The sequence below is a fragment of the Mytilus galloprovincialis genome, chromosome 9 (assembly GCF_965363235.1).
Source record: "Mytilus galloprovincialis chromosome 9, xbMytGall1.hap1.1, whole genome shotgun sequence".
In the NCBI taxonomy this organism is placed as follows: domain Eukaryota; kingdom Metazoa; phylum Mollusca; class Bivalvia; order Mytilida; family Mytilidae; genus Mytilus; species Mytilus galloprovincialis.
In genome coordinates this window covers 22,194,459-22,217,964 of record NC_134846.1, presented here as the reverse complement: position 1 = coordinate 22,217,964, position 23,506 = coordinate 22,194,459, and the positions used below count along the sequence as shown (strand labels likewise).

The following is a 23,506-nucleotide window of genomic DNA, read 5'->3' as shown; positions in this document are numbered from 1 at the left end:
TTTTTTAACAGTGTGTTCTTATGTTGTGCTGTTGCATCACAATCCCATAGTGGAAGTGGACTGAAAAGTGTTCACAAACATATTTAACCTCACCGCGTGATGTACGTGTTTATCCAAAGTAAGAAGCATGCGGTTTGATAATTTTTGTGTTTTGCTGTCTATTATGTTTGTTTGTTTTTATTGTTTTGTCGTAGAGAAGGTCGTTTGTTTGTCCGTATTAATTGTTTCAGCTTTTTTATGTTGGGGCCTTTAATAGAGGACTATACAGGTTTGGTTTTTCTTAACGTTTTAAGCTGTGAAATGACCTATAGTTGCTTGCATCAACGTTGTTTTGACCCTGGTAGATAGTTGTCTCTATGGCATCTTATCATATCTCTCATAATCCTGGTACCTTTGATAATTATTTACACCACTGGGTCGATGTCACTGCTGGTGGACGTTTCGTCCCCGAGGGTATCACCAGCCTAGTAGTCAACATTTCGGTGTTGACATGAATATCAATAATGTGGTCATTTTTATAGATTTCCTGTTTACAAAACTTTGAATTTTTTGAAAACTAAGGATTTTTTTTTATCCCAGGCATAGATTACCTTAGTCGTATTTGGCACAATTTTTTGAAATTTTGGATCCTCAATGCTCTTCAACTTTGAACTTGTTTGGCTTTATAATTATTTTGATATGAGCATCACTAATGAGTCTTATGTGGACGAAGCGCGCGTCTCGCATACTAAATTATAATCCTGGTATCTTTGATAATTATTTATAAGGTTTAGAAGGTTTTTTCCATGTCGTCTGTTTAGTAAACTATTTGAATCATAATTATGGAAATAAAACTATGTTGGCAAGATATGTAAATGCCTCAAATTACAACAAAACTATAAAATATAAGATTTTAACATCAATGACATTTAATGTTATTAATGATTTAACATGTGACAAACATTTTAAATGAGTTAACATTTCTCAACAAATGAATTTAACAATAACATTGATACATATTTTTCAATAAATACTACAAATTAAACTACTTATTTCATGTGTGATTTTGATGATAAGAGATTAAAGAAATATGCATGTTTTAACTTACATTTATGTTTTTTTAATAATAAAAATACATTGATAGAGAAATAGACTAAATTGGTATATTCAGGTGATTCATAAATTTTGAAAACCGCAATATTTAGATTCCAAAATTCCATGATTATGTAAACGTTTAAAAATGATGGAATAGTAACAAAACATTTGCATGTACCAGAAAAGGATGACTCAGATCTTTTTTAAGTTGTTGAAAAAATTCCCAATCATTAGTAAAGTATATAACAATTATTCCACATGTTTTTGATGAATGAGATATCTACCTGAGAATATGGAATTCATTAAATAAACAGCCTGAAAAACATACATTTCATGTACATAACACTTCTTGTACACTTCGGTACCCCTCAATTTTATCAATTCGTGTAACATATTCCTACAATTTGTATCCATGTCCTTTTTTATTCTTTTTCTTTCAAGGTCAACAAAACATTTACTTTCATCGTAAAACACCTTCGCATAAAAAACATCTTCAATGCCATGTTTTATCTTGTTACCTCTTCACAAGTCTTTCCACCCAAACGAGTGTCCAGTAAATAAATCTAAGTAATGCTTTAGATGAGGTAGATTGTTCACGCACAGTGCGCGCATTCAACAAAGTCTGACGTCTTCGACGTATTGTCTGTGATGACGTCACCACTTCGTTTTTAACTCCCATCCAATCAAAGGGAAGTTACTGGCCACTATAGGCTGGCAGTGAATCTATTACATTTCCGGTTTCAAATTTTCGAAATATTCGAAATTTGTTTAAGTTAATGAATTAGTAATCCACAGTAAGAAACCGCCTCTTGCATGCTACATTGACACATAAAAAGGGACTAACAGAGATATTTACAATTGTAATTCAATTTGAGTTCTATCGACACGCACAAGAGTTAACTGTCATACTTGGATAATTTTTTAACACAACGTTTCTGCTTTCATCAAAGTACAACAAAGTTACGGATGACATGGAATCTGGTACACAACATGGCGCTGGTACGTCCTTATATATTCCTATAGCATGAACCATGCTTTGTATTGTTGCGTGGTTTGATGGTCGAAGTCTCTGTAAAAGAAAAACACATTCAAATTTAGAATTATGATATGAAAACATTCAAATAATACAAAATTAATGTAATTGGAAGTATATTTAAAAATAGGAAAAACACTGTTCATGGATAGGGATGTCGTTCACTGTCATGTTTAACCCCGTTACATTCTGTATATGCCTATCCAAAGTTATACATTTTTTTCATTATTTTGTAGATAAATTAATCCGTTAGTTTTTAGTTTGTATTGTTTTACATTTGTCATTTTGGGGCCTTTTATAGCTTATTATATGGTATGGGCTTTGCTCATAGTTGAAGGCCGTACGCCGGATGACCTATAGTTGTTAATGTCTGTGTCATTTGGTCACTTATTGAGAGTTGTCTAATTGGCAATCATACCACAACATCATTTTTTTTAGGCTGTAATAAAGATTTGAATGTATTCACATAGATAGAGAAACGTAGATACATGGACACATAGGAAAGGCAAATACAAATGTAATACAATCAGAAATAACATTCGACTATCAAAAATATCGGCAAGTTCAGCATAGCATTGCACACCATTTTAAAATTTCCTTCACAGTTCTTTTCAAAAATTCTTTTATTTTCTCAACTGATCGGATTAACTGATTTTACACTACGGAGTCTCACTTGAACAGCCAACATTACAGGGGTCGTTTTTATGGTCAAATAGCAAAAACGCACTATATACCATTATAATTAACCGAGGAAAAGACCCTGAGTTCGTATTGTCCTCGAAATGACAGATGTACTGATAAAATCTCACTAACTAGGTGATCGACGTGTCAGAGGAAAATGTAGGGTTAAAAATGTAAGACACTAATTTTTTATTTGGTGTTTTTTCTTAGAGTGATACCTTTTCAAAGCTTATTATTTTGTGGAAAATGGTTCTTACTTTTTGATCAAACAATACTTTGATAGTGATTATAGTAAACAAATGTTAATGAACGGGGGGAAGATTGAAATTTGAGAGGTCCTAAATTAAAAACGTCCTATGTCATATTTGTAATAGGAAAAATTGGAAATAAATAGAAATATATGCCGTTTTCAGACCTTAAACACAATGCTTCTCAGTCTTTTTAATAATGTGTATATATTTGCAAAAATGATTAAAATTCCCTGTAGGAACCTTTTGAATTGTTTTACAAAATGCACAGTATGGAAATACGTATTATAAAAGCTAAAGCTATTTAATACTCCGGAATCACCACATGAACTTAACTTGAACAAATACTTTAAGATAGAATTTTCAAATTAAATAAGATTTTTCTATTTGTTTTGTCCATAGTGGTCATTGATTTTTGCCCTAAACATCATTTACGTATTAATGTCACACTGATAAAATATTGAAAATAAAAGCTCTTTAAGTCGAGGATGGTATCGCTAGTATTTTCCTCTTTGTACGGCGAAAGGTGTTTTTTGTAGTTATCACCATACAGAAATTGAACTAGCGGGAGTCAGCACAAAATCAGCTTTGATGAAATACTTATCAAATTTGCTTCAGATATATAATTTTAATATCTTTTTTCTGCTAATTTTAAACTCTGCTTTAACTTAAAAGACATCAAGGAATTGCAAGTGAAAGTGAATTTCAACGAATAAATTCATTGTATTTTCTGATGTTGGGGATTAATTTTAGTTGACATAAATATATCAAGCGACCTCGAATTGAAATGTCAAATCAGTTTCTTGTAAATATTCTAGATAATAATAGAAGTTAAAATTGTTTTCATCTACGTACAAACTATTATTTAACTATGATGAGTCCTAAGTAATCTTCGAGGAGGTAAAATACTCCCGGAAAGTTATCTATTTCAAAGCCTTTTTATTCTCCGCCCATTTTACTAAGGTCAATGGGTAACAATAATGCGAAAGTGTTCGTTTCAGAAGTACAGTTTTAACTGCATTTTAAAACATGATATGTCATATATATTTCATTGTAAAATGAGATTGTTCAATTTATAGTCAGGAAAGCCAGTAATTCATTTTGGAATATAAACTATATATCATAATTCGATTCGTCTTCGTTACAAGCCCTATGTGGAACATTTTTTTTCTTTTATATAAATTTATTAATTACAAATGCGAAAAATAATACTTATAATAATTCATTTCATACATAGTTTTAAATTTCTCATTACCAAGGCCCTGTAGAAAGGATGGCAATTGAAATCGCCGGATAGTATAACCGAAGAAGCTATTCAACTAGAAGAAAACAAATTAACAATACATATGTGTCAAGCGCACTCGAATGATCAGAAAAGTTTAGGTAAAAAAACCTGTTTATTTAAGTGTAGATTCATATCTCTAATTCTCCTATCAATGGGTTCAAGATCAACAAACTGATATATAATATGCCGAAAAAATCAATGAAATCAAATACACAAAACCCGATCTTTACTACTGAAAATAAATAAAAACGATTTTCTTCTTTATAGTTTATTTAGAAAATTGACTAATTTTGTTCGAACCTCATGCTGAGTTTGTAGACAAATATTTACGAAGGACGACATTTCAAAGGAAATAAAATAAAAAGAGCGGTCATATAGAATTTTAACTAAACTTAGAACACCCTTGATATAGACTTATATTGACAATATATAATATAATTCTTTAAGTGAACAATTTATGTGTAACAATAGGACAAAAAGATATCGCCTTCTTTCGTTTGATCAACTGGAGTGCAATACTATGGATTTTTCTTACAAAAAATCATTAATTTTCAAGATTATTCTATTTAGAGAGAAAATCATGGTAGCGTGCTAGCAGTAGAGGTTTTTTTTATAAACAGTCCATTTCAGTTCATATTTAGCTTAGAAATCATTCATTGCCCTACTGTCACCTTTGTCCATCTTTTCGTCCATTTAATACGTTCGATGGGTTTGAAGTTATTTTATGCATTATCGAGTTTTAGAAATTGAGAGACAGAAGCGAGTGTTATGATGAACTAGTGTTTTAAGAATTTTAAACAAATCATAGACAAATCGACCATCCAAAATTTTAGTTTAAAAACATTATAAAATCTTTTTTTTTTTTTTTCATATGTCGAGTTATGCTTTACCAAATAATAGTTGTCTAGATGCAAACGCATTACAAATGAAATGGTAATTGTCTTTATGTAATTCACAAGTATGACAAAAAAAAAAAAAAAACTGTCCTGTTTGTTTCAAAACTTTCGGAACTTTAAAAACTATTTGTACTACAGTTTTCTCATCATTGTAATATAGCATTGGCTTATGTTTTATTTGTTCTTGTAGATAAACTCATCATAAATACAGCACAAATTGTGGGACTGAGTGTATACAACAAGTTTTTCCACTCTAATTGGTAAGGTGTCTCGCCTCAGACCTCCCCCCCCAAAAAAAAGGTCAACTAGGGTGTATATGGTAATACTTGGACAGCTAAAGCTTTGCGAAAGTTTGGCATCCATTTTGCTGTGCTGGATGTATAAGTACGCAGCCACATTAGTCAAAACTCAATGCCTCGTGTAAGATGAGGTCCACAGACACACCTTAATTAACAGCACTTGCAACAATTCTCTGACGGGTTTGTGTGTATACTGCTGTGATGAAAAATATTTACTTATATCAAACTTAGCCCTTTTTAAGAGCCAGTCGAATATCAGTCGGATAACAACATACAGGGACAACCACGTTAGAAATGTCAATCTTGAAAAAATATTTGAGGTATTTGTCAACAACCATTTGACTTCATTAATAAGATGTTAATAACTTACAACCGATTACAAAAGTCACAACCTTAGTCTTAAAATCAAGCTTTACTTTTGATTTTTACCTCTAATGTACGCTTTGAAAACTATTTTGTTTACAAATGGTTTATAAGTTACTTAAAGGTATTTGGAGAGTAATCCTACAGTAAATATAAACTTTGTGACATTCACTGACAGCTTTAAATAAATGTATATACCAGTCAGTAAATGATTGAAGCTACTAATAGTTTTTCCTGTTTTAATGATGTTTTAAATATATTGAAAATTCAGAAATGTTTGCGATGTTTTAATTTGTTGCGAAAATAAAAGCACAATGATTCATCTCGCATTTTTCCACCATCGTAAAAATAAATGCACGTAAAAAAGAACCATTACAATCATGCATTTTAAGTATAAGTCCTTTGAGGAGCAGAAATAATCAATTTTTAAAATAAGTAGTCATTGTCCATAACGCAGTTAAATATGCAGATAACAAAAAATAAATAAAAAAGTGGTGCCCAAGATGGTCATCAAATCAATGTCTTAGTGTCCAAAATCTCAAACATTAGTGTTCATGACACTTTGTTTAACAGTTATTCACAGACAATGATGGGTATCCACGATTTTTCTGGCTAATGGGCTGATGAAAGTTCTATGAAGAACGTTTGAAACGTTGATCAGTTTTGACATAGATCATGAGGATGTAAAAACTAGAAAGATATCAGGCTTGAAATCTTGTTTGCCATACGATCTGTGTGAATTTCATCATTACCAAGTTCACTTATAACTTTGCAAGATTTTAATCAACGGGTACTGGAGGACCCCACCGATAATAAAATGTGTGATATGAAGACATTACGGTTGAAAATCAGAGAAAAAGAGAGAATCTGTACTATGCAGACAAATAAGTTTTGACTTGGTCCTATATGTACACGAGTCTATAGTTCTCTAAGTGTTGCATTATTATACAAGAGCTAAATACGTCATAACTCACCTTTGTCAGAGGAAATGGACATGAGCCTGCGCAGTAATGAGCATCAAATGACTTGGGTGAAATTATCCAATCACCCCAGCCGATATCTGCAAAGTCTACAACTAGCTTTTTACGACCACATAAGTTTTCAGTATTTTCTACACTCGCAGAATTTGGATGATAATTATCCCATTCTTTGGGGAAAAATAACTTATTCCTTCTTCTATTTTTCCTTTTTTTATTCTTCCTCCGTCTTTGCTTCCGTCGCTTATTTTTTCGGATATCGTCTTTGCTGGGATATGGAATCAACATTGAATCTTTTATTTTTATTCTACTTTCACTCCTTGTTTTCAAAATGTTCGGATGAGTCTGAGGTAAATTGTAGCGTCTGTTTATTTTCTCATAATCTGCTGGGTCTTCGGGGATTTCATTTGTAAATATGGAACGTTTTGATCTGTTTGAATCTAACGGTGTTTCAGTTTTATTCTTTTTCTCATTTCCGCTTCCTGTTGTAGATTCCGCAGCAGGTAGTTCTGTTGTTGGCGTCAAATTACCCGTTTCTAAAACAACATCAGTTGGTGCATTTTCTTTAAAACTGTCTAAAGATATGCTTTGTGTATCATTGGAATAAATAATGAGAAATGGTTTTGAATGTTGTCGGATGAATTTTCTTAAATTCAAGTGTTTAACTTTTCCGTGCCTTTTCTCTAGAACAAAATTCAAGGCAAACAGATGTGGGATATCCCGTCTGGCAGCCAGACAACTCAGAATAGAATTAGTGACGTCATACCATTGCCAACCAAAACTTTCGACTCTCATAGTAATTTTTCCATTTTCAGCCATATAATGAGGTGCTATTTCGTACATTTTAACGTTTATATCGTGATGTTTTGACCAATTCATTTTCTTCTGTTTTCGTCTGCTATTATCTAATTTCTTAGGTAGGGTTTGCTTTTTCTGCTTACGTTTGTACAAATGAATTTCTGCACTCAATACCCTTTCCGTTCTAACAACCGACGATAAATTGAACAGGAACATTGGTTCGCCATTTAATTCCACTGAAAAATAAAAACAAGTCAATTAATATTAAAATGTTTTATGATCACTGATGCACGGAAAACATTTAGCATATTAAAGACATTTTATTAGAATGACAAGTCCTAAACAATAGACAATAATTGCAATATTAATAAGTTGTGACACAAGCAGATAATAAAATGAAAATCAACACTTTATACTGCAAAAATTATGAAATTCATCACTTTAAAGGTGAAAATTTGATAGATATGCTATTTTAGACTTTTATGACAGAATAAATAATGCATTGGATGCATTCTTATATTGACAAACAAAAGGTTTTTAAATGTTACAGTTTTAAGTCAATAAATTTTTAGTTTCTTTCTTTGATGAAAACTAATGGCAAATCTAAGTTTATGGAGAAAATATGTTAAGTTTAGACATTTTAATTAACAATAAAATATGTATCAATATCTGAGGATTTTGATGTTCATATTTACAGAACAATGAATAATGGGCAAAATAAAATAAAAAAGAAGAAAAGGACGAGCATGTTATAATTGGGTACTCAAATATAAAGAGAAGAGAATAATTGGCAAAATGAATAAAGAATCGGCAAAAATAAACTTAATTTTAAAGAATACTCAGTGAAATGAAGTCCCGTATAGTGTTCGTATGCGTATAATTGACGTTGGCAAATCGCGAAGCCTATGCCAGTGACGTCAGTGGATGTTATAGTCGTTACAAGTGTGTTTATAAGCTGCTTAGAATTGACAAGAAATGCACCTTTTACAAAGTGTAATTTTCTTCTTAAAAAAAAAAATAAAAAAAAGTATTTGACGCTAACGATATCTATGACAAATAATGACAATGCCCAATGATCGTTGTCTGATTTCAAAATCAAAGATCGGCACCTCTTTGCGGTCACATTCAGATGCATCAAAATTTATACATAAAACACCTTGCATGTATTTTATCGTTTAACAGTAAATAAAACTCTTAAGGTTAAGATTGCTATAAATGTTTACAAGTTAACTGCTGAGTCATTGGCTTGTACTACACTAAAACTATGACGGATTTCGGCAGATGCTCATTAAAAATTCATAAACACCGATTTTGAATCATAAACTTCAAACGCGGAAGTATCATTTTAATTGTGATGGCTCAAGGGCTTTTGTACGCTTATTTCTGCGTTCTTACAAAGTGACGTCATATTTTGAACTAATGAGTGATTGATTGTTGGCGTTAAAAGATTCAAAATGAACATCAAATTAATTTTCAGGGTGTAAAATTAACGCTTTGTGTGTCTTCTGATTGATTTGTTTCCAATTTATAGAATATTTCAAACCATGGAATATGATAAATGACGGATAAGAACTTGTCCCAAATTTACGATTTAAAGAGGTCGTACCAGGAAGCGTAAGGGTTCAATGATGTCATCATAAAACTTATACAATGTACTATCAAGTTGATAAAGGTGATAGGTGTCGAAGAAAAATTGTTTTTAATTTTATTTGAAAATTAAACCGACTCAATGCAGCTCCTTTGTCAAGGAGTATGTAGGTTAAACAATTCTGCGCAATTTTAAAACAGCAAATGTCCGAATGCTCTCCCTTTATACTATAAAATTGAGAATGAAAATTGGGAATGTGTCAAAGAGACAACAACCCAACCAAAGAGCAGACAACATGCAGCTGAAGGCCACCAATGGGTCTTCAATGCAGCGAGAAACTCCCGCAACAGGAGGCGTGCCTTAACTGGCCCATAACCAATTATTTATACTTGTTCAGTGATAATGGACGTCACATAAAACTCCGAAATATATACAAGAAATGTTTATCACATATGCAACAACGTCTTTTGTACACATTTTGTAGCTGTGTCATTTTGCACAAAATTTCAAAATTGCAACCTCGAATAATTTTTATTTTCAATGCAGACGTATCATATGGATTCCTACTATATATGTGCGCCAAATGCGCATTCCTGGAACAACTGTCTTTAAAATATTACACTCTAAAACCTAAATGTTTGAGATAAAGGTACGTAAAAGTTAAAACATTTGTAAAAATTGAAACTGAAAAAGCTTAACCAATCTAATTTGAAAAAAAAAAAAATATACACAAGTTAAACATTTAAATTTCGAAAAAGCAGTGTATTCAATGAGTAGTGATAACTGCACGGTCAGGCAGTATACAATGTGGAACATGACGCTATATACAACAAGTTAGCCGTTGAGGGCATAGGACATTTGAGCGAAAAAGAAAAAAGCACATAGGGTCATTTGAGCGCCGACTTCATAGGACATTTGAGCGCCGGGATATTAACCTTACCTGAGTTTTCAGACAGGACATTTGAGCGAAATTTTCCCTGATAATTTTACACGAATTAAGATTTTTTTTTAAAAGTAAGAAAAAAAAGTAAGATTTAGTTATAAATATTTTTTATTTTATTTCACACCCGAGTAATTCGACCGGTTCTGGCTGGTTTATGTAAGTGAAATCCTAAGTTGATCTCTATTTACCAATCAATTCTACTATAATTCATTGGCTATGCAAATTTTCTTTGTTCTAAAATTCTTATATATATATCTATTAAGTGAAATGTCCCTTGGCACTTGAAATCTTAATACTAATAATACATGTACGTGTTAAAATGGATATTATTTTGACCGAGACTAATAAGCCGAACAGAAAAGGAGAAGGAACAGAATCTCCGGGATTTGCATTCGAAATACTGCCAGCAGGAAATTACGAGGGATTTTTATGTCAGAAGCCTGGGATATAAGTTCCAAGCCCGAACAGACTTGTAAATAATGCCGTTGCCGAGTTTTATGTTTTATGACAGTGCTTTGTTTTTAGTGCTTTGTTTTTTACAATTAAAATATGTTTTAATCTTTTTGTTGGTAAACTCCTCATTTAATGAACTATATTCGTGGTGTGATTGCCAATAAGACAATTCTCTATCCAAGACTTGTTTTCGCTCAAATGTCCTACGCTTATTCTTATTTTCGCTCAAATGTCCTAAAATTTAGGCGCTCAAATGTCCTATACTTTGGCGCTCAAACGTCCTTTTTTTTTCGCTCAAATGTCCTGTCAATGCGCTCAAATGTCCATTGCCGGCCGTTGATGTGCCTATACTGATACTGACCGTGCTCGAGATCCTCATGGGAGAGTCAAGGTCGTCAATCAACCCTGTAGTAACACCGTTCCCATAGATGGCAAATGATATAGGTATTTGTTATCATATTCTGTTAAACCTCAAACGGTTGATTTATATACACATATGGTTAGTTGAATAAGATGTATGTGTTTGTTAACTGATGTCAAACTTTCAAATTAACCTAAAATATTTTAAAAGTGCAATTTTAGTCCAAAGGTTCGAAAAGCAGTCGACGAATGCATATACATGGTGTGGATATGCCGCCTCCAATTATAGAATAAGTCTGAAGTTTCAGATCTTAGTATATCAACTGTACGAAACCGTGTTTGGAGGAAAAATATGTACCCTAACTAAGGATTTGTATAGTAAGACTATATAAATCCTTGCCCTAACCATCTAATCTGATGCTAACTTTTATCAATTCAACTTGCATTAGCAATGTCTATACATTTATGCATAGTTCATATGTTCATATGACAAAAATATCTGTAACCCTGAACTTTATACTGTAAAAATACGGTGGCTAACTTTTATAAAAACGAGGTGTTAAAAATTCTCAAAAATCTATTTAGAATACGTAAATGTCAACATAATAAAAGTGTTACTATTTAATTCGTTTACCGGGTATGTCACTGTCCTAATAAAAATTTGATATTTACAGCGTACTATGACCGTCGCGTATAATTTATTTTAACTCTGTCTTTATAAATATCAACAGACAATTTAACGCCAAAGTTTTCATCAGAGGTGTAAAAGATCTATGTCCCTCGGGCAACCGGACTCGACTACCTACAAGTATGGCGCCATATGTTAATCTCTTGATATACAGCTTGTCCACTGGTAAACTGCGTTCCGGTGAATGATTTAAAACTTTCAATTTTAGTAGTCAGCTTAAATTATTATCAAGTTTTGTAACATTTTAAAGAAAGGTTGAATAAATTTGTAAATGCTTATTTGTGACAGTCAATTTTTACTTGATTGACTGTTTTGTTGACAAGGATTGTGGAATTTTTAAAAACCAAACTAAAATTGAACCGCTACCATAGCAGCACTTTCCGATAATAGTTACACCCAAAGGAGCTGCAACAGTAACTGGTACCACCAACACTGTTCACTGTACATTTAATGAACTTAATGGGAACAAATGTAATGCAGTTTCTTAAACAAAAGAAAAAGAGGAACATATTTACAGCATTTACAGAGTTTTCATCATAAGAATCCCTGAAAGTCAAAATGGACGCCCGAAATTATTTTAACTTTCTTCTAAATATTTAGGGAGCTATGTATGGCAGCCTTAAAATTACGCAAATTATGAAAATTTCGAAAGTTCACTAGCCAGTAGGTTGTTTCAGGAACATATATATTAGATATACTGTTTCCAGGTTGTTTGAAGAATTTACATCATCAAAAAATTGAGGAGAAAAGGGACACAAAAACCATTAATAGAATAAGCCAATATACATTCGTCTTTAAAATTGAGAATGGAAATGGGGAATATGTCAACGAGAAAACAAACCGACCGTCAAATAGCAGACAACAGCCGAAGGCCACCAATGGGTCTTCAACGCAACGAGAACATCTCGCACCCGGAGGTGGTCGGTGGTCAGCTGGCCCCTAAATAAAATTGTGTACTGGTTCAGTGAAAATGGTCGTCACACGTCACACTATATATATAAAAATCTACCAACCAGTAAACTTAATAGGTATTGGATCATCAAAATTGACAATACTACACAAACAGGAAAAATTATATGAGTCTAAAAGATTGTGTAACAATACCGATAAGTAGATGGAAAACAAAAATATATATATAAATTCCAAAACATATAAATGAACTCAAATTATCTTTTATAACATCCTGAATTTTTTTTTTTGTATAATTCCGCATATGATTGAAATCTTTACTATATAAAACATTCCATGTACAGATGTCTATAAAACAATTTTGTAATGAAAGAATATTAAGTCTTTATTTTGTCTCGACATGACTTGAAAATAAAATTGTGCATTTTCCATATGAATAAAACACCCATTGAATATTTCCAATGAAACCGACGTTTGAACGTCTTTTTTATTTGAGAGGTTCCATGGACCTCCACGTAGAGCCTGCACCTTTCTATTCTAACAACGTCTTCACGTTTAAGATAAAATTTAGTTTTAAATTTTAACAAAGTTTTAATTTATTGGCAGTTGTAAAAGAAAGATCACTACGTCATGTTGAGATTGAGATTAGTATCTCCTCAGTTTAACCTATAAATATCCAAGTCGGATTGGATCCGCATCGAAGTTTACATACATTAAATCTTGGTCTTTAACAATATCATTTAAAATTCACTATCCTTCTGTTTATTGAGTGAAACGAACTTCAGCCCGCCGTATTCTGACTTCATTTTCCAGTGCATGTTGTGTTACAGAGTTGTCGACCCTTGACGGTTCTGCGTTATGAGCTTAGCGACAACATCTGCTAGTTTGGAAAGTTTCTACTAATTCACATCGTAAATTGTATGTTTTCTTTTCAACTGCGTGAGAATTCGGGTTTTTATATCTGTTGATTTATACATGCTCATGCTACCGACCAGGTGTTTTATGGGTGTGAAACCCTTTTTTACGCAATGCCATATACATGTTTTGATTGTTGCTATGGAAACTACATGTATCACTATTCGGGGAAACAACCGACATTATTTCGAATCCTGTGTCAGTAAAACTCATTGAAGATACCATTTAACTAAGTTCGTCAGAAAATTGTTTCGTGTCACGCGCACTATAATCATTGGCGCTCAAATTAAAACTAAGCAAACCATTAACAATGGGTTAACTTTTAATGTTTACTTCTATGTAACTTGGTTTCTGGTGAGGAGTTGTGTCATTGGCAATCACATCACATCTTGCTTTTTGAATATTTGACTTTCAAAAATGAATATTATAACTATGGAACAGGTCATTCATATATATGCCATGGGGTGAAATAACCTTTCGCATAGTTTTCAATTCTTATGAACAGTATTATATAAAGCTTACAGGGAAACTTTCAATATGGAAACATAATTAGAAGAACGTGTCAACTCATATTGTCATAGTTTATAACAATATGCCAAATTGTTTATTACAAATGTGAATGAATGAGTTTACTAAATCATTAGGTTGGTGCCTCTCTGATTAAGATAACAGCCAATGATCAACCCATCCCCATTAATGAAATATATATCATAAACACGATTTATTAGTTTCAACCTTAATAAAGTAACTTTTGATGTGACAAACATTTGGACATATTATATATTTATTATTTAATATGTATATATTTTTAATGTAGGCGGCAAACATTTGTTCCGACTGTATCCGAAACCTTGGTACCAGTAAAAACCTTGGTCTTGGATAGATATAGTTAGCATTTTAAATGGCAATAATACAGTCCATTGAATTAAGCCAAAGATCTTCTCAATGGTCATTCTTGCGTTGTTGTGATATCATTTGAAATTTGAAGGTGCAATACGGAAAGATTAATACAGAACGCGTGCTACAGAGTACGGAAATTCCATTGTACAAGTTACTTATCCAGGAAGAAACCTCGCAAAGACAGGACAAGACAAATATATTTTGGTGGGGCTTTCATCGTTTGGGAAATGACTGAGTTCCTCTTCTCTAAATATAAGATCACACCCACCAAACTCGGTCTGTCACCGACAAATATAAAGAAAAAAATCTAGATTAAATATCTTATGCTAAATATTTACAGTTGGATTAAAGTTGTGAATACCTCATTTACTTGTTCAACTTGACTAATTGGTTTTAGAATTACGATCGTCAGACAAGAATCGTTCTTAATCAAGTTTTAATCGGTTCTTGATAAAGGCTGTAGTATAAATTTTCTACAACCATAGAATTAAAGTCATTTTAAGTTGTTTGCTGTTCTAGATATCAAATCTTTGTAATTAAATGATTATTTACATTAGGAAGTTGATTGGGTTATACCAGGAAACACTGATAAAGTCACCTTCAATGGAGTCCCGAACAATACTGTTCGGAAACTTTCATGCATTGTTAGATAGATAAGCATGTTGACATTCGAATTAAAACTAATTTTACAGTTTACATACAAACATTAAAAGGCGCATAAACAATTTAAATGTCACAAGTATCGTGATAGAACGTAGATTCTTGGCAAATATGGTTAGAAGGCGAACCATCCTGTGTGCTCTGTTAAAAAAAGGGAGAGAGGGGGGGGGGGGTAAAAATCTTGACGTCAAGTGCCGCATAAAATTATTTTTTACAGAAAAGTTCACTATGAGATTTATACTATAATAATTTACTGTAATTTTACAAACTGAACTTTAGTTATTAAAACACATCCTCAAAGGTGTAATGCTTGCAATTACGACAGACGTGCGTGTTTATATTACACTCGTCGGTAGTGCTCGGTTAAAACAGGTCAATCGCTAAAGCTATTGCGAAATGAGGACCATCAAAACAAAAGGTACGAAATAAGGTTGGATAATCTCGCATTTACGTGGCGGAGGAATCACGTGTCATGACGTATTCTCCGTATCTCCCTTTTTTTCTGATGAATAAATGTATGTATACATGTATCATTAACTACTTAATTAAGACATCCCGGCAACTTTTTTCCTCTAACATTTAACGACTTTAAAAATCATGAATCAAATGTCTGTTTATTTGATTTCCGCTATAAATATCACATTAATGGTTAATAAAACATATAAAATAAGTCATTTAAAATATTTTAAAAGCCTGGTATAAAATAATTTACACACTTTTGGTCCATTTGATAATATCTAATGCAGTAATTTAAAATTCATGCAACAAAAGTTAATCTTTACCTAACTTTCACTTGTACCCTCCGGTATAAAATAATAAAGCATGTTTTAATAGCAAGGTTTTAACTATTAAAATCAGATTTAAAAGTTTAAAAAATAATTTTGTTTGATCTCTTATCTCTATGTTGTTTACTTTGAATAACAGTTAAGGTTTAATTTCATAACCGTTTATTCTCATATAATTAATAACAAATTAAAAATTTACATGATGTTATGATATCTATAGGACGTGTTTGCTAAATCATGATACTTTTCATCCACAAAATACCATAAAGTTATATTTTGGATGTCAATTTTAGCTGTGCAAATTTCATTTGACTTGCCCAACACTTCCTTTACTCATTTCGACGACAGTATAAAGAACGTTTCTTTCCCCATGTTCCCTGATATTCATTAGCCCTTTTACTGTTCTTCGCTTTAAAAATTTATAAGCGGACAGCACGGGCACTGTTTGAATGGCAATAAAGGTATTTAAACAATTTAAAAAAGTGTGATGAGAGTAACTTTTGATTTAGTGCATCTGCTTTATTTCAAGATCACTGGTCAATCGAATATCATACACAAGATTATAAATATCTGTCACATACAAGTCCAATACTTGTTCATCCATTATTTATTTTTCAATTGGATATGTCATTTCTTTGTTCAAGTTGATAATTGTTTGTCTCAAACACTTATATGATAATTTGGCAATAAACTCTTATCAATTAAAATACTTCAAAAGCTTTAGTGTTCTTTAGACTAGAAAATTAGAAGTGAAAACGAAACAAATCCTAAATTACCATATTTGGAATAATAACGATAAATTTACATCACATTTAATTAATAAATCATTAAGGCCATACGGTTTATTGCAAATCTCACCAGTATATCAAATTCATATTTGTAACAATTCAATCGTGATGGACATAAACTGGCCAATAATATGTCATTCAATGCTGTAGACATGAAAAAATACAATAATTGACTTAATTATCTTCTTGCCCCTTAGGTCATCCTTGTCATTCAGAAATATGACAGACTTGTAAACGACAAATTCTCGCAAGGTAAACAAACTGAAATCAACATATCATCGTCAATTTCATAATTACACGATAATAGAATTAAGCGGTCTTAAGCTGATAAAAAGTGGCTTTAATCTTACCTTCCGCAGGTGAAAGTGGCTAGTCCCCGGGTCGGTTATAGATACGGTTTATTGACAAACTTGTCTGGGTAGTGTGTACAATGTAATTTATAATTGTTTTACTAAGAGAAATACTTAATGAAATTTTAGAGTTCTTTTTGTTTGCTTGAGGTCGTAAAAAGATAAACTGCCTCGTACATATTTACTTAGTACTGAATGAGTTTTATAGTTCTGAGATAACTTATGATAACTGTATTGTAAAAGTTGAAAATACATTTTCCATTGACTTTTTTCTTTGTGTTCCAATTTTATACAATAAGATTATCATAAGATACTTGATACGTTTATACTGTTTACTCATTAAGAAAAAAAAATATCTTAACAATCTGATCATAGCATTATACTTGGAACTTCTTTGATGATAAAGAACATCATCAGTGTATTAATATCAACTTCAAATGTTGAACTCTAACGTTAAGTTCTATTTTTAATGAAAAAAGGTTCTATTATACACTTCTAATTAAGATTTGGATCAGAGATATTGTTGAACAATAAGTTATGTCGCGCCAGTATTAAGCACTTTGGTTTGCAACGTTTTTTTGCTATGTCCGAAGGCTCGCCAGAAATTACATTCAAATAAAACATCGATGTAACTGTGATCTTAAAGCGCCTTTGTGAAATTAACCGTAATATTAGATCAGATAAGAAATGAAGTAGTAACAAGGTTAATCCTGCTATTTCATTCATGCTTTTTAACAGTTATCCGATTGTATCATTGCTGTAACTAGTATTAAATGTAATACTTGAATACGCTGTAAAAAGGGGGTTATGGAAATCATTTTCTTTTCTGCGAACACACTGATGTAACACAAGCACTCGTCTCAGAAAAAAATTCCTATATTATATAGAGGTATATAGGATTTTATTTTCTGAGACGAGTGTCTGTGTGATGTAGCCATGGTTTTAATTAGTTGGTAGATTTAGTTGTATGTTTTACGTCCAGTGTCCGATATTTTAAATCCCATCACTAAGACAAACACCGTTTAATACAAGGGCGATGTTTTTTTTTTATATTTACAATTCCATTGTACCATTGGCCATACACTACAATGGTAAATACTTTTACATATTGTGACTTCGATGGAGAGTTGTCTCGTTGACACTCATGCCGCATCTTATTACATCTAGTTACACAAATTGTACTAGTTGAGCATGCTTTGGTGTAGTTTAAAGAAGTGAGAGTCCCCTCCCCAACCTCCACAAGTGAACTATCATCATCTCTGCTTTAAGAGCGGAATAAGTTAATTATTCTTTGTTTCAATTGCAAGCACAGAGCGCACCCTGTTTCATTCGCTATTTAAGCCATTGGTGTGAGTTTGTTGGTGCGTCAGATCCCATATGTTGTGCTATAGTCAGTTTACTGCATCTATCGCAGGCTGAGTGTTTGTATAAACAGTTTGCACTGAGAACATATGATTATTGTGCAAGGGATCTTAGGCTCGTGATACACAAGTCATTTTGGAAAGAAGATCATTCCGACAGTCAGTACTGAAATTATTACGTGAGAAGTCGTTTTTCTTTGGACGTGAAGTCCATGTCGCTTCAATATTTCAAATCGTGTAATTATTCTTATGGTTGTTCGAAAGCGAGGTACAGGCGAGACTTCTTTTAACTTTATTTTATTTTGTTAAAAGGAGCACTTTGCTATCAATTAAGATTTCCATCATTTAAAACGAAATTAAAGTAAATAGAAAAATATTATATAGCTAGTCAAAGTGTCACTCAAGAATTGTTTAAAGAATAAACATATTGTCATTTTTGACGCTATGGATTCTTTTGCTCAGTTTTTGGTTAAACATTAGCTACAAAATCCACTGATTTCTATAAGATATACTCAAAGGAGCTCATCTGTGAAATTACACATTTAGTTCTAATACATTTTGGGTTGAACAGGTTCAAACGATTTTTAAAATTCATGCAAATTTCAATGTTTTTCGTTCTCAGTATGGTTTTGTATCGGATAACCTTAAGATGTTAATTTAAAGTTTTGTTCACGGCTCATCAGTGTAAAATCAAGCTGTTATTGAGTTTGAAAATGGTTCTGAAATCCAGCTAACAACTCTATGCCAGGATAATAATGACAAATATTTTATGATTAGTTATGATATTTTATGTGAAATGAACAATGCAACTTACTACACAATGTAATTGCTTGGTTGCTTTATAGTCCTGTCAATAGAAGGACTTAACAGGACGGTGCTATTTCGCCTTTAATTTAGGAGAGTAGTTAATAAAATGATGTACGGTATTGTGTACAGCACACTTAGCATGCAAGTTTATAAGCAAAAAGAATAGTCAATTCAATTTTTTTTTTTTAATTCTAACAGAAAACTGGATAAATGGTGGAATCAAACAGATATTGGTTTCATATTTGTGAATACACGAAGAGGACAAATGCTTTGTCTTTTCAACAGCAACAAACATGAAAAGTATTGTAAAATTACATCCAATTTTGGATCAAAATGTGGCCCTCTAATTCCTAATTTTCATACCCCACTTTTCAATCAAATTCTGCTTGCTTAGTCCTATCTACATAGGTACTCTGGTATGGAACGATCTTATTAATAACCTTATTTCAAATATTAGACGTTTATCCTTCATCAATCAGCTTACTATATATAAATAAAGTGCATATAAACAATTAAAAAATACGGGCAAACTTGATAGACAACGACTTAGAATTGTACCATTGCCTTCATCTTGTAAATTTGCATTTGTATGTGAATTTGAGCACATGATTTGATTACTAGAAGATTATGCAAGAGTTGTTTACCTTTCATGATTAATTACAAATAACATCAAAGAAGAATAAACAGAACAGTTCGTACATTTGCATCTTATTATTCATAATTATCCATGTTTACAACAGTATGTTACCATTTACCTATCACCAAATGCACGCGAGAGAGAGAGAGACCGAGAGAGGGCAATCAAATTAAATATTCACCCTACATCTGCTTGTATAAGGAACAAATCCTAAAATTAGAAGTCCTAATCAGGCATATCGATGGTTTCATTGCAAATACCAGTCAATTTTAATTTTAAGTGTGAAAACGAACTTGTATTATGTAAATATAATGGAGAATGTCAAATTTGAAATGCACAAAGCCATGCACTTTAAGTTGCATTGTCATTGCTATCAAAACGAACATCACAATTTAAAACAGTTTAAAAATTTAAAAGTTCACGTGCAAATGATCGTATCGCTAATGACCAAAGCTATATTATTTCATGAACGAACCCATTACGTTCTAACACGGTATGAAAAAAAGTTTCAAAATTACTTGGTTGATCTGATAAACAAAGGTTAATGAAAAAAGATAACGATATTTGTTTACCTAGGATCGTAAGGAGTAAAAACAAGCGCATCGTTTACAAGTTTGGTTGTCATTAGATATTACGGTCGCAAGCAACTGTGATTTGAAATCTTTTGTCATTATCTTTCAAATTCATGTCTCTACACCCATTCTAAACAAATAAGTTGGCCGTGATTTCGTGATAGTCAGATTCGACGCGTTCTTGTCGCCCGTCTTCGCATACCATTGGATATTTGAACCATAACACGAAAATCAACAATATCATCAGTTCTTGTCAAGAAGTTGGTGCATAAATTATCAGCGAGAAGTTTGGTGTCGAAAAGGTATAATGAATGATTTTCAATTGTTTATTCGTAAAAGTCGTCTGGGTACATGTTAAATTGGCGAAGATATATAATATTTAAACATGGTTAACATGCTTAAAAATCTTCCCCCTACTGGCTAGCGAATAGAAGCAGAAGAAACAAAAGCAAAAACCGAAGACAAACTGACAATGCCATGGAAAACATGCTTCACAGAACTTCCCCTGGAGAAAATACGCGGAACTTCCCCTGGAGAAAATACGCAGAACTTCCCCTGGAGAAAATAGGCTGAAGATACCAAAGCAATGATCGAAGACAACGTCACATCAAATATAAGAACATGCACAATCAAGAAAATCATTAAGAAAAAAATATTGCTCTGACAACTAATTATCACAGCCATGTGGCATCTTTTCATTTATCGATGTAAGTATACATGCATGTATATAGTACATGTATGTAATGTAATATGTACTATGTTAGTATGTACTATTGGTAGTAATTTAATGATCTGGCCATTATGCAAGCAGGAGACAAGTAGTCTTTAACCTTCAGCTATTAACAAAACTTTAACAAACCGATGTATGTTTCTCTTAATTTGATAGCAAAAATAAATCTGTTTACGTCAAAAACTATTTGATTTGTATACATTGAAATGTATTAGATTAGGTAGGTTGTCTGTCAAAATGTACATGGAATTGAACAATGTTCGTATCATGTTAATTGTGATTTTGGTATCACTCAAGTTGTTTTCTGCACTATACACTACTGGTTTTGAGATTGAAAACAAACCTTTTTATATTTACATATAGGAGAAATTTGCTGAATTCTAGTTAAATACAACAACAAGAACGGTAACTTTCTATTCAAAGTTACTTTCCGTTTAGTAATTATTAAAAAATAAATTCTAAAAAAACATAAAGTAAAAGGTCGAAAATCGTCAATTTCAAAAGAGAAGTAAAGATATTCCTACAATAAAAAGTTCGTGTATTTACAGAATAATTCCTGGATTTTGATCACAGCCAAATGAATCGAAGAGGTTGAAATGGTGCTTTTTCAATTAGCTTTTATTTAGACCAACCAGACACCTACAGCAATCTTCAAAATTAATAAGTATACATACCTATATCTGCCTGTATACTACGCACAGTATTCCCTAGCAGTTGTCCTTTTGCTATTTGGTTGTTCTTGAATCTTTCATACAAATCCATCATGTATTTAGGTGCTTCATTTTCAATTTTGCCGGGATGTGGTAATAATTTACTTTTGTATTTCGGTGAATCGGAAAATCCTAAGAGCGTCCGAAATGTTTCATGCATAACAACATTTTTGTTTCCATTCACTACTATTTTCTCTTGTTTTGAACTTCTGGTCAGTGTTGAAATTGAAAACAAAATCGTAAATTTTAACAGTAAAATTTTCATTTTCTAATTTCTAAATTCTTATCACGCTGCTTTGTTGAAATAAATCCGCTTACATTTAGTGACACTTGTATTATTCACATAAAATCAAAAACTATGTCATATTTCGACAACAAATATTCCAAGAATATTTATATTATTACTTGTTCAATAAATATGCCATAATTTAACAATTGTATTCCTCGGGTTAAATGCACTTATTTAATTTATCACATAGCAATTAACAGCTAATTATAGACTCAATTGTAATAATAATACTCGATCCTTCCGATATTGTAAATCACAAAAAATACATTTCCATAATTGAGTGTTACAACCTTTCAGAAATATTTCCTTTACACAAATACTTATATGTGCAAGAAATATAATATTTAACAAATACGAACTGTAATAAATAAAGCTCGTTTCACATTATTGATTGGGCGTACAAAAATCACCACGTGAAATATGAATTGTCAATACTTGTAAATGTTAGCCACGCCTCCTAATCGAGTATGCGCACCAGATTTACACGCCCCGTTAAATATTCATTCATACAATTAAAAGGTAAATAAGTAATTTATTTTCTTATCAATCTACGCTGTAGTATAATCAAGATTTAATCTACGTTTCAGCAGTAGATTATTTTTTTAAAGAAATTCTCTCGAATTATTTAAGAAATTTGAATACAAAAATAATAACGTTTACATACTTTAGTTAAAGTACATATCCAAACACTTGAGTCGAGTATAAAAAGAAATTAAACGAAAAAAACATCATACACATGAACTAAATATTTTCACGTAAATTGAAAATAATTTGTCTGTCTGAACTTAACCATGTTAACCGTTGTTACAAGATAAGTTAATTACATATTGCACTTTGTAACAGTTTCATCCACCCACACTTTTTCTCTAATTTTCTTATTAAGACGCTTGTATTGAGTAGTAAAAATGCTATATGTTACAATATTTATTTATTTTCATATTTACTTGACCTCCCCTCTGTTGCCCTTTAAAATATCGAGTAGAGTAGAAGTCGCCAATAGCCAATTAAAAGCCCTCTTCATTGTAGTATGAAAGCGACTGGCTCCTGCGGTCTGTGTACGGGAAGTTTACAGATTTGTAAACTGTTTACTCATTAAGACGTAAGAAATCTAATCTTAAGTTTATAGTATCTTATTGTCCCAGTGGGGAAACGAAATACCACTAATCGCCCTAAAGGACGCCATACTAATGTACCTTTCACACCCATATAACTAGCTTTGCATTAATATTACGGTAAAAGGGGCGTAACTTTGAGCTATGCTTACCTTTGTTCTGTATGAAGTGTGGTTTATAACTTGTAAAAAAGCATTGAACTTCGCTTTGATTGTATATTTTATCTTGTCCATAATCTACAGATTTTTGTTTGTTTTAAATATTAAATAGAAACCGCAAAAATTGTACCTTATGA

The 23,506-nt window shown here is 32.0% G+C and overlaps 1 protein-coding gene across 1 annotated transcript; it reads right to left on the bottom strand.

The window, feature by feature from the left end:
* Positions 1-885: 885 nt before the first annotated feature.
* LOC143044627 (bone morphogenetic protein 3-like) lies at positions 886-22,525 on the bottom strand. Its single transcript, XM_076216686.1, has 3 exons — positions 21,775-22,525; positions 6,854-7,890; positions 886-2,143 (listed from the first exon to the last, which is right to left on the bottom strand). Exons 1-3 carry the CDS (start codon positions 22,073-22,075, stop codon positions 1,952-1,954), a joined length of 1,530 nt encoding a protein of 509 aa, XP_076072801.1. The 5' UTR covers positions 22,076-22,525; the 3' UTR covers positions 886-1,951.
* Between the last annotated feature and the right edge of the window lie 981 nt (positions 22,526-23,506).

What these genes read in the sequence shown, in the direction of transcription:
- LOC143044627 (XM_076216686.1), bottom strand. Translation starts at nt 22,075, where the DNA reads ATGAAAATTTTACTGTTAAAATTTACGATTTTGTTTTCAATTTCAACA. An exon ending in TAGTATACAGGCAGATATAG is followed by an intron (nt 7,891 to 21,774) that starts GTATGTATACTT and finishes TTTATTTTTCAG; the next exon opens with TGGAATTAAATGGCGAACCA. An exon ending in GTCCATTTCCTCTGACAAAG is followed by an intron (nt 2,144 to 6,853) that starts GTGAGTTATGAC and finishes TTTCTTTTACAG; the next exon opens with AGACTTCGACCATCAAACCA.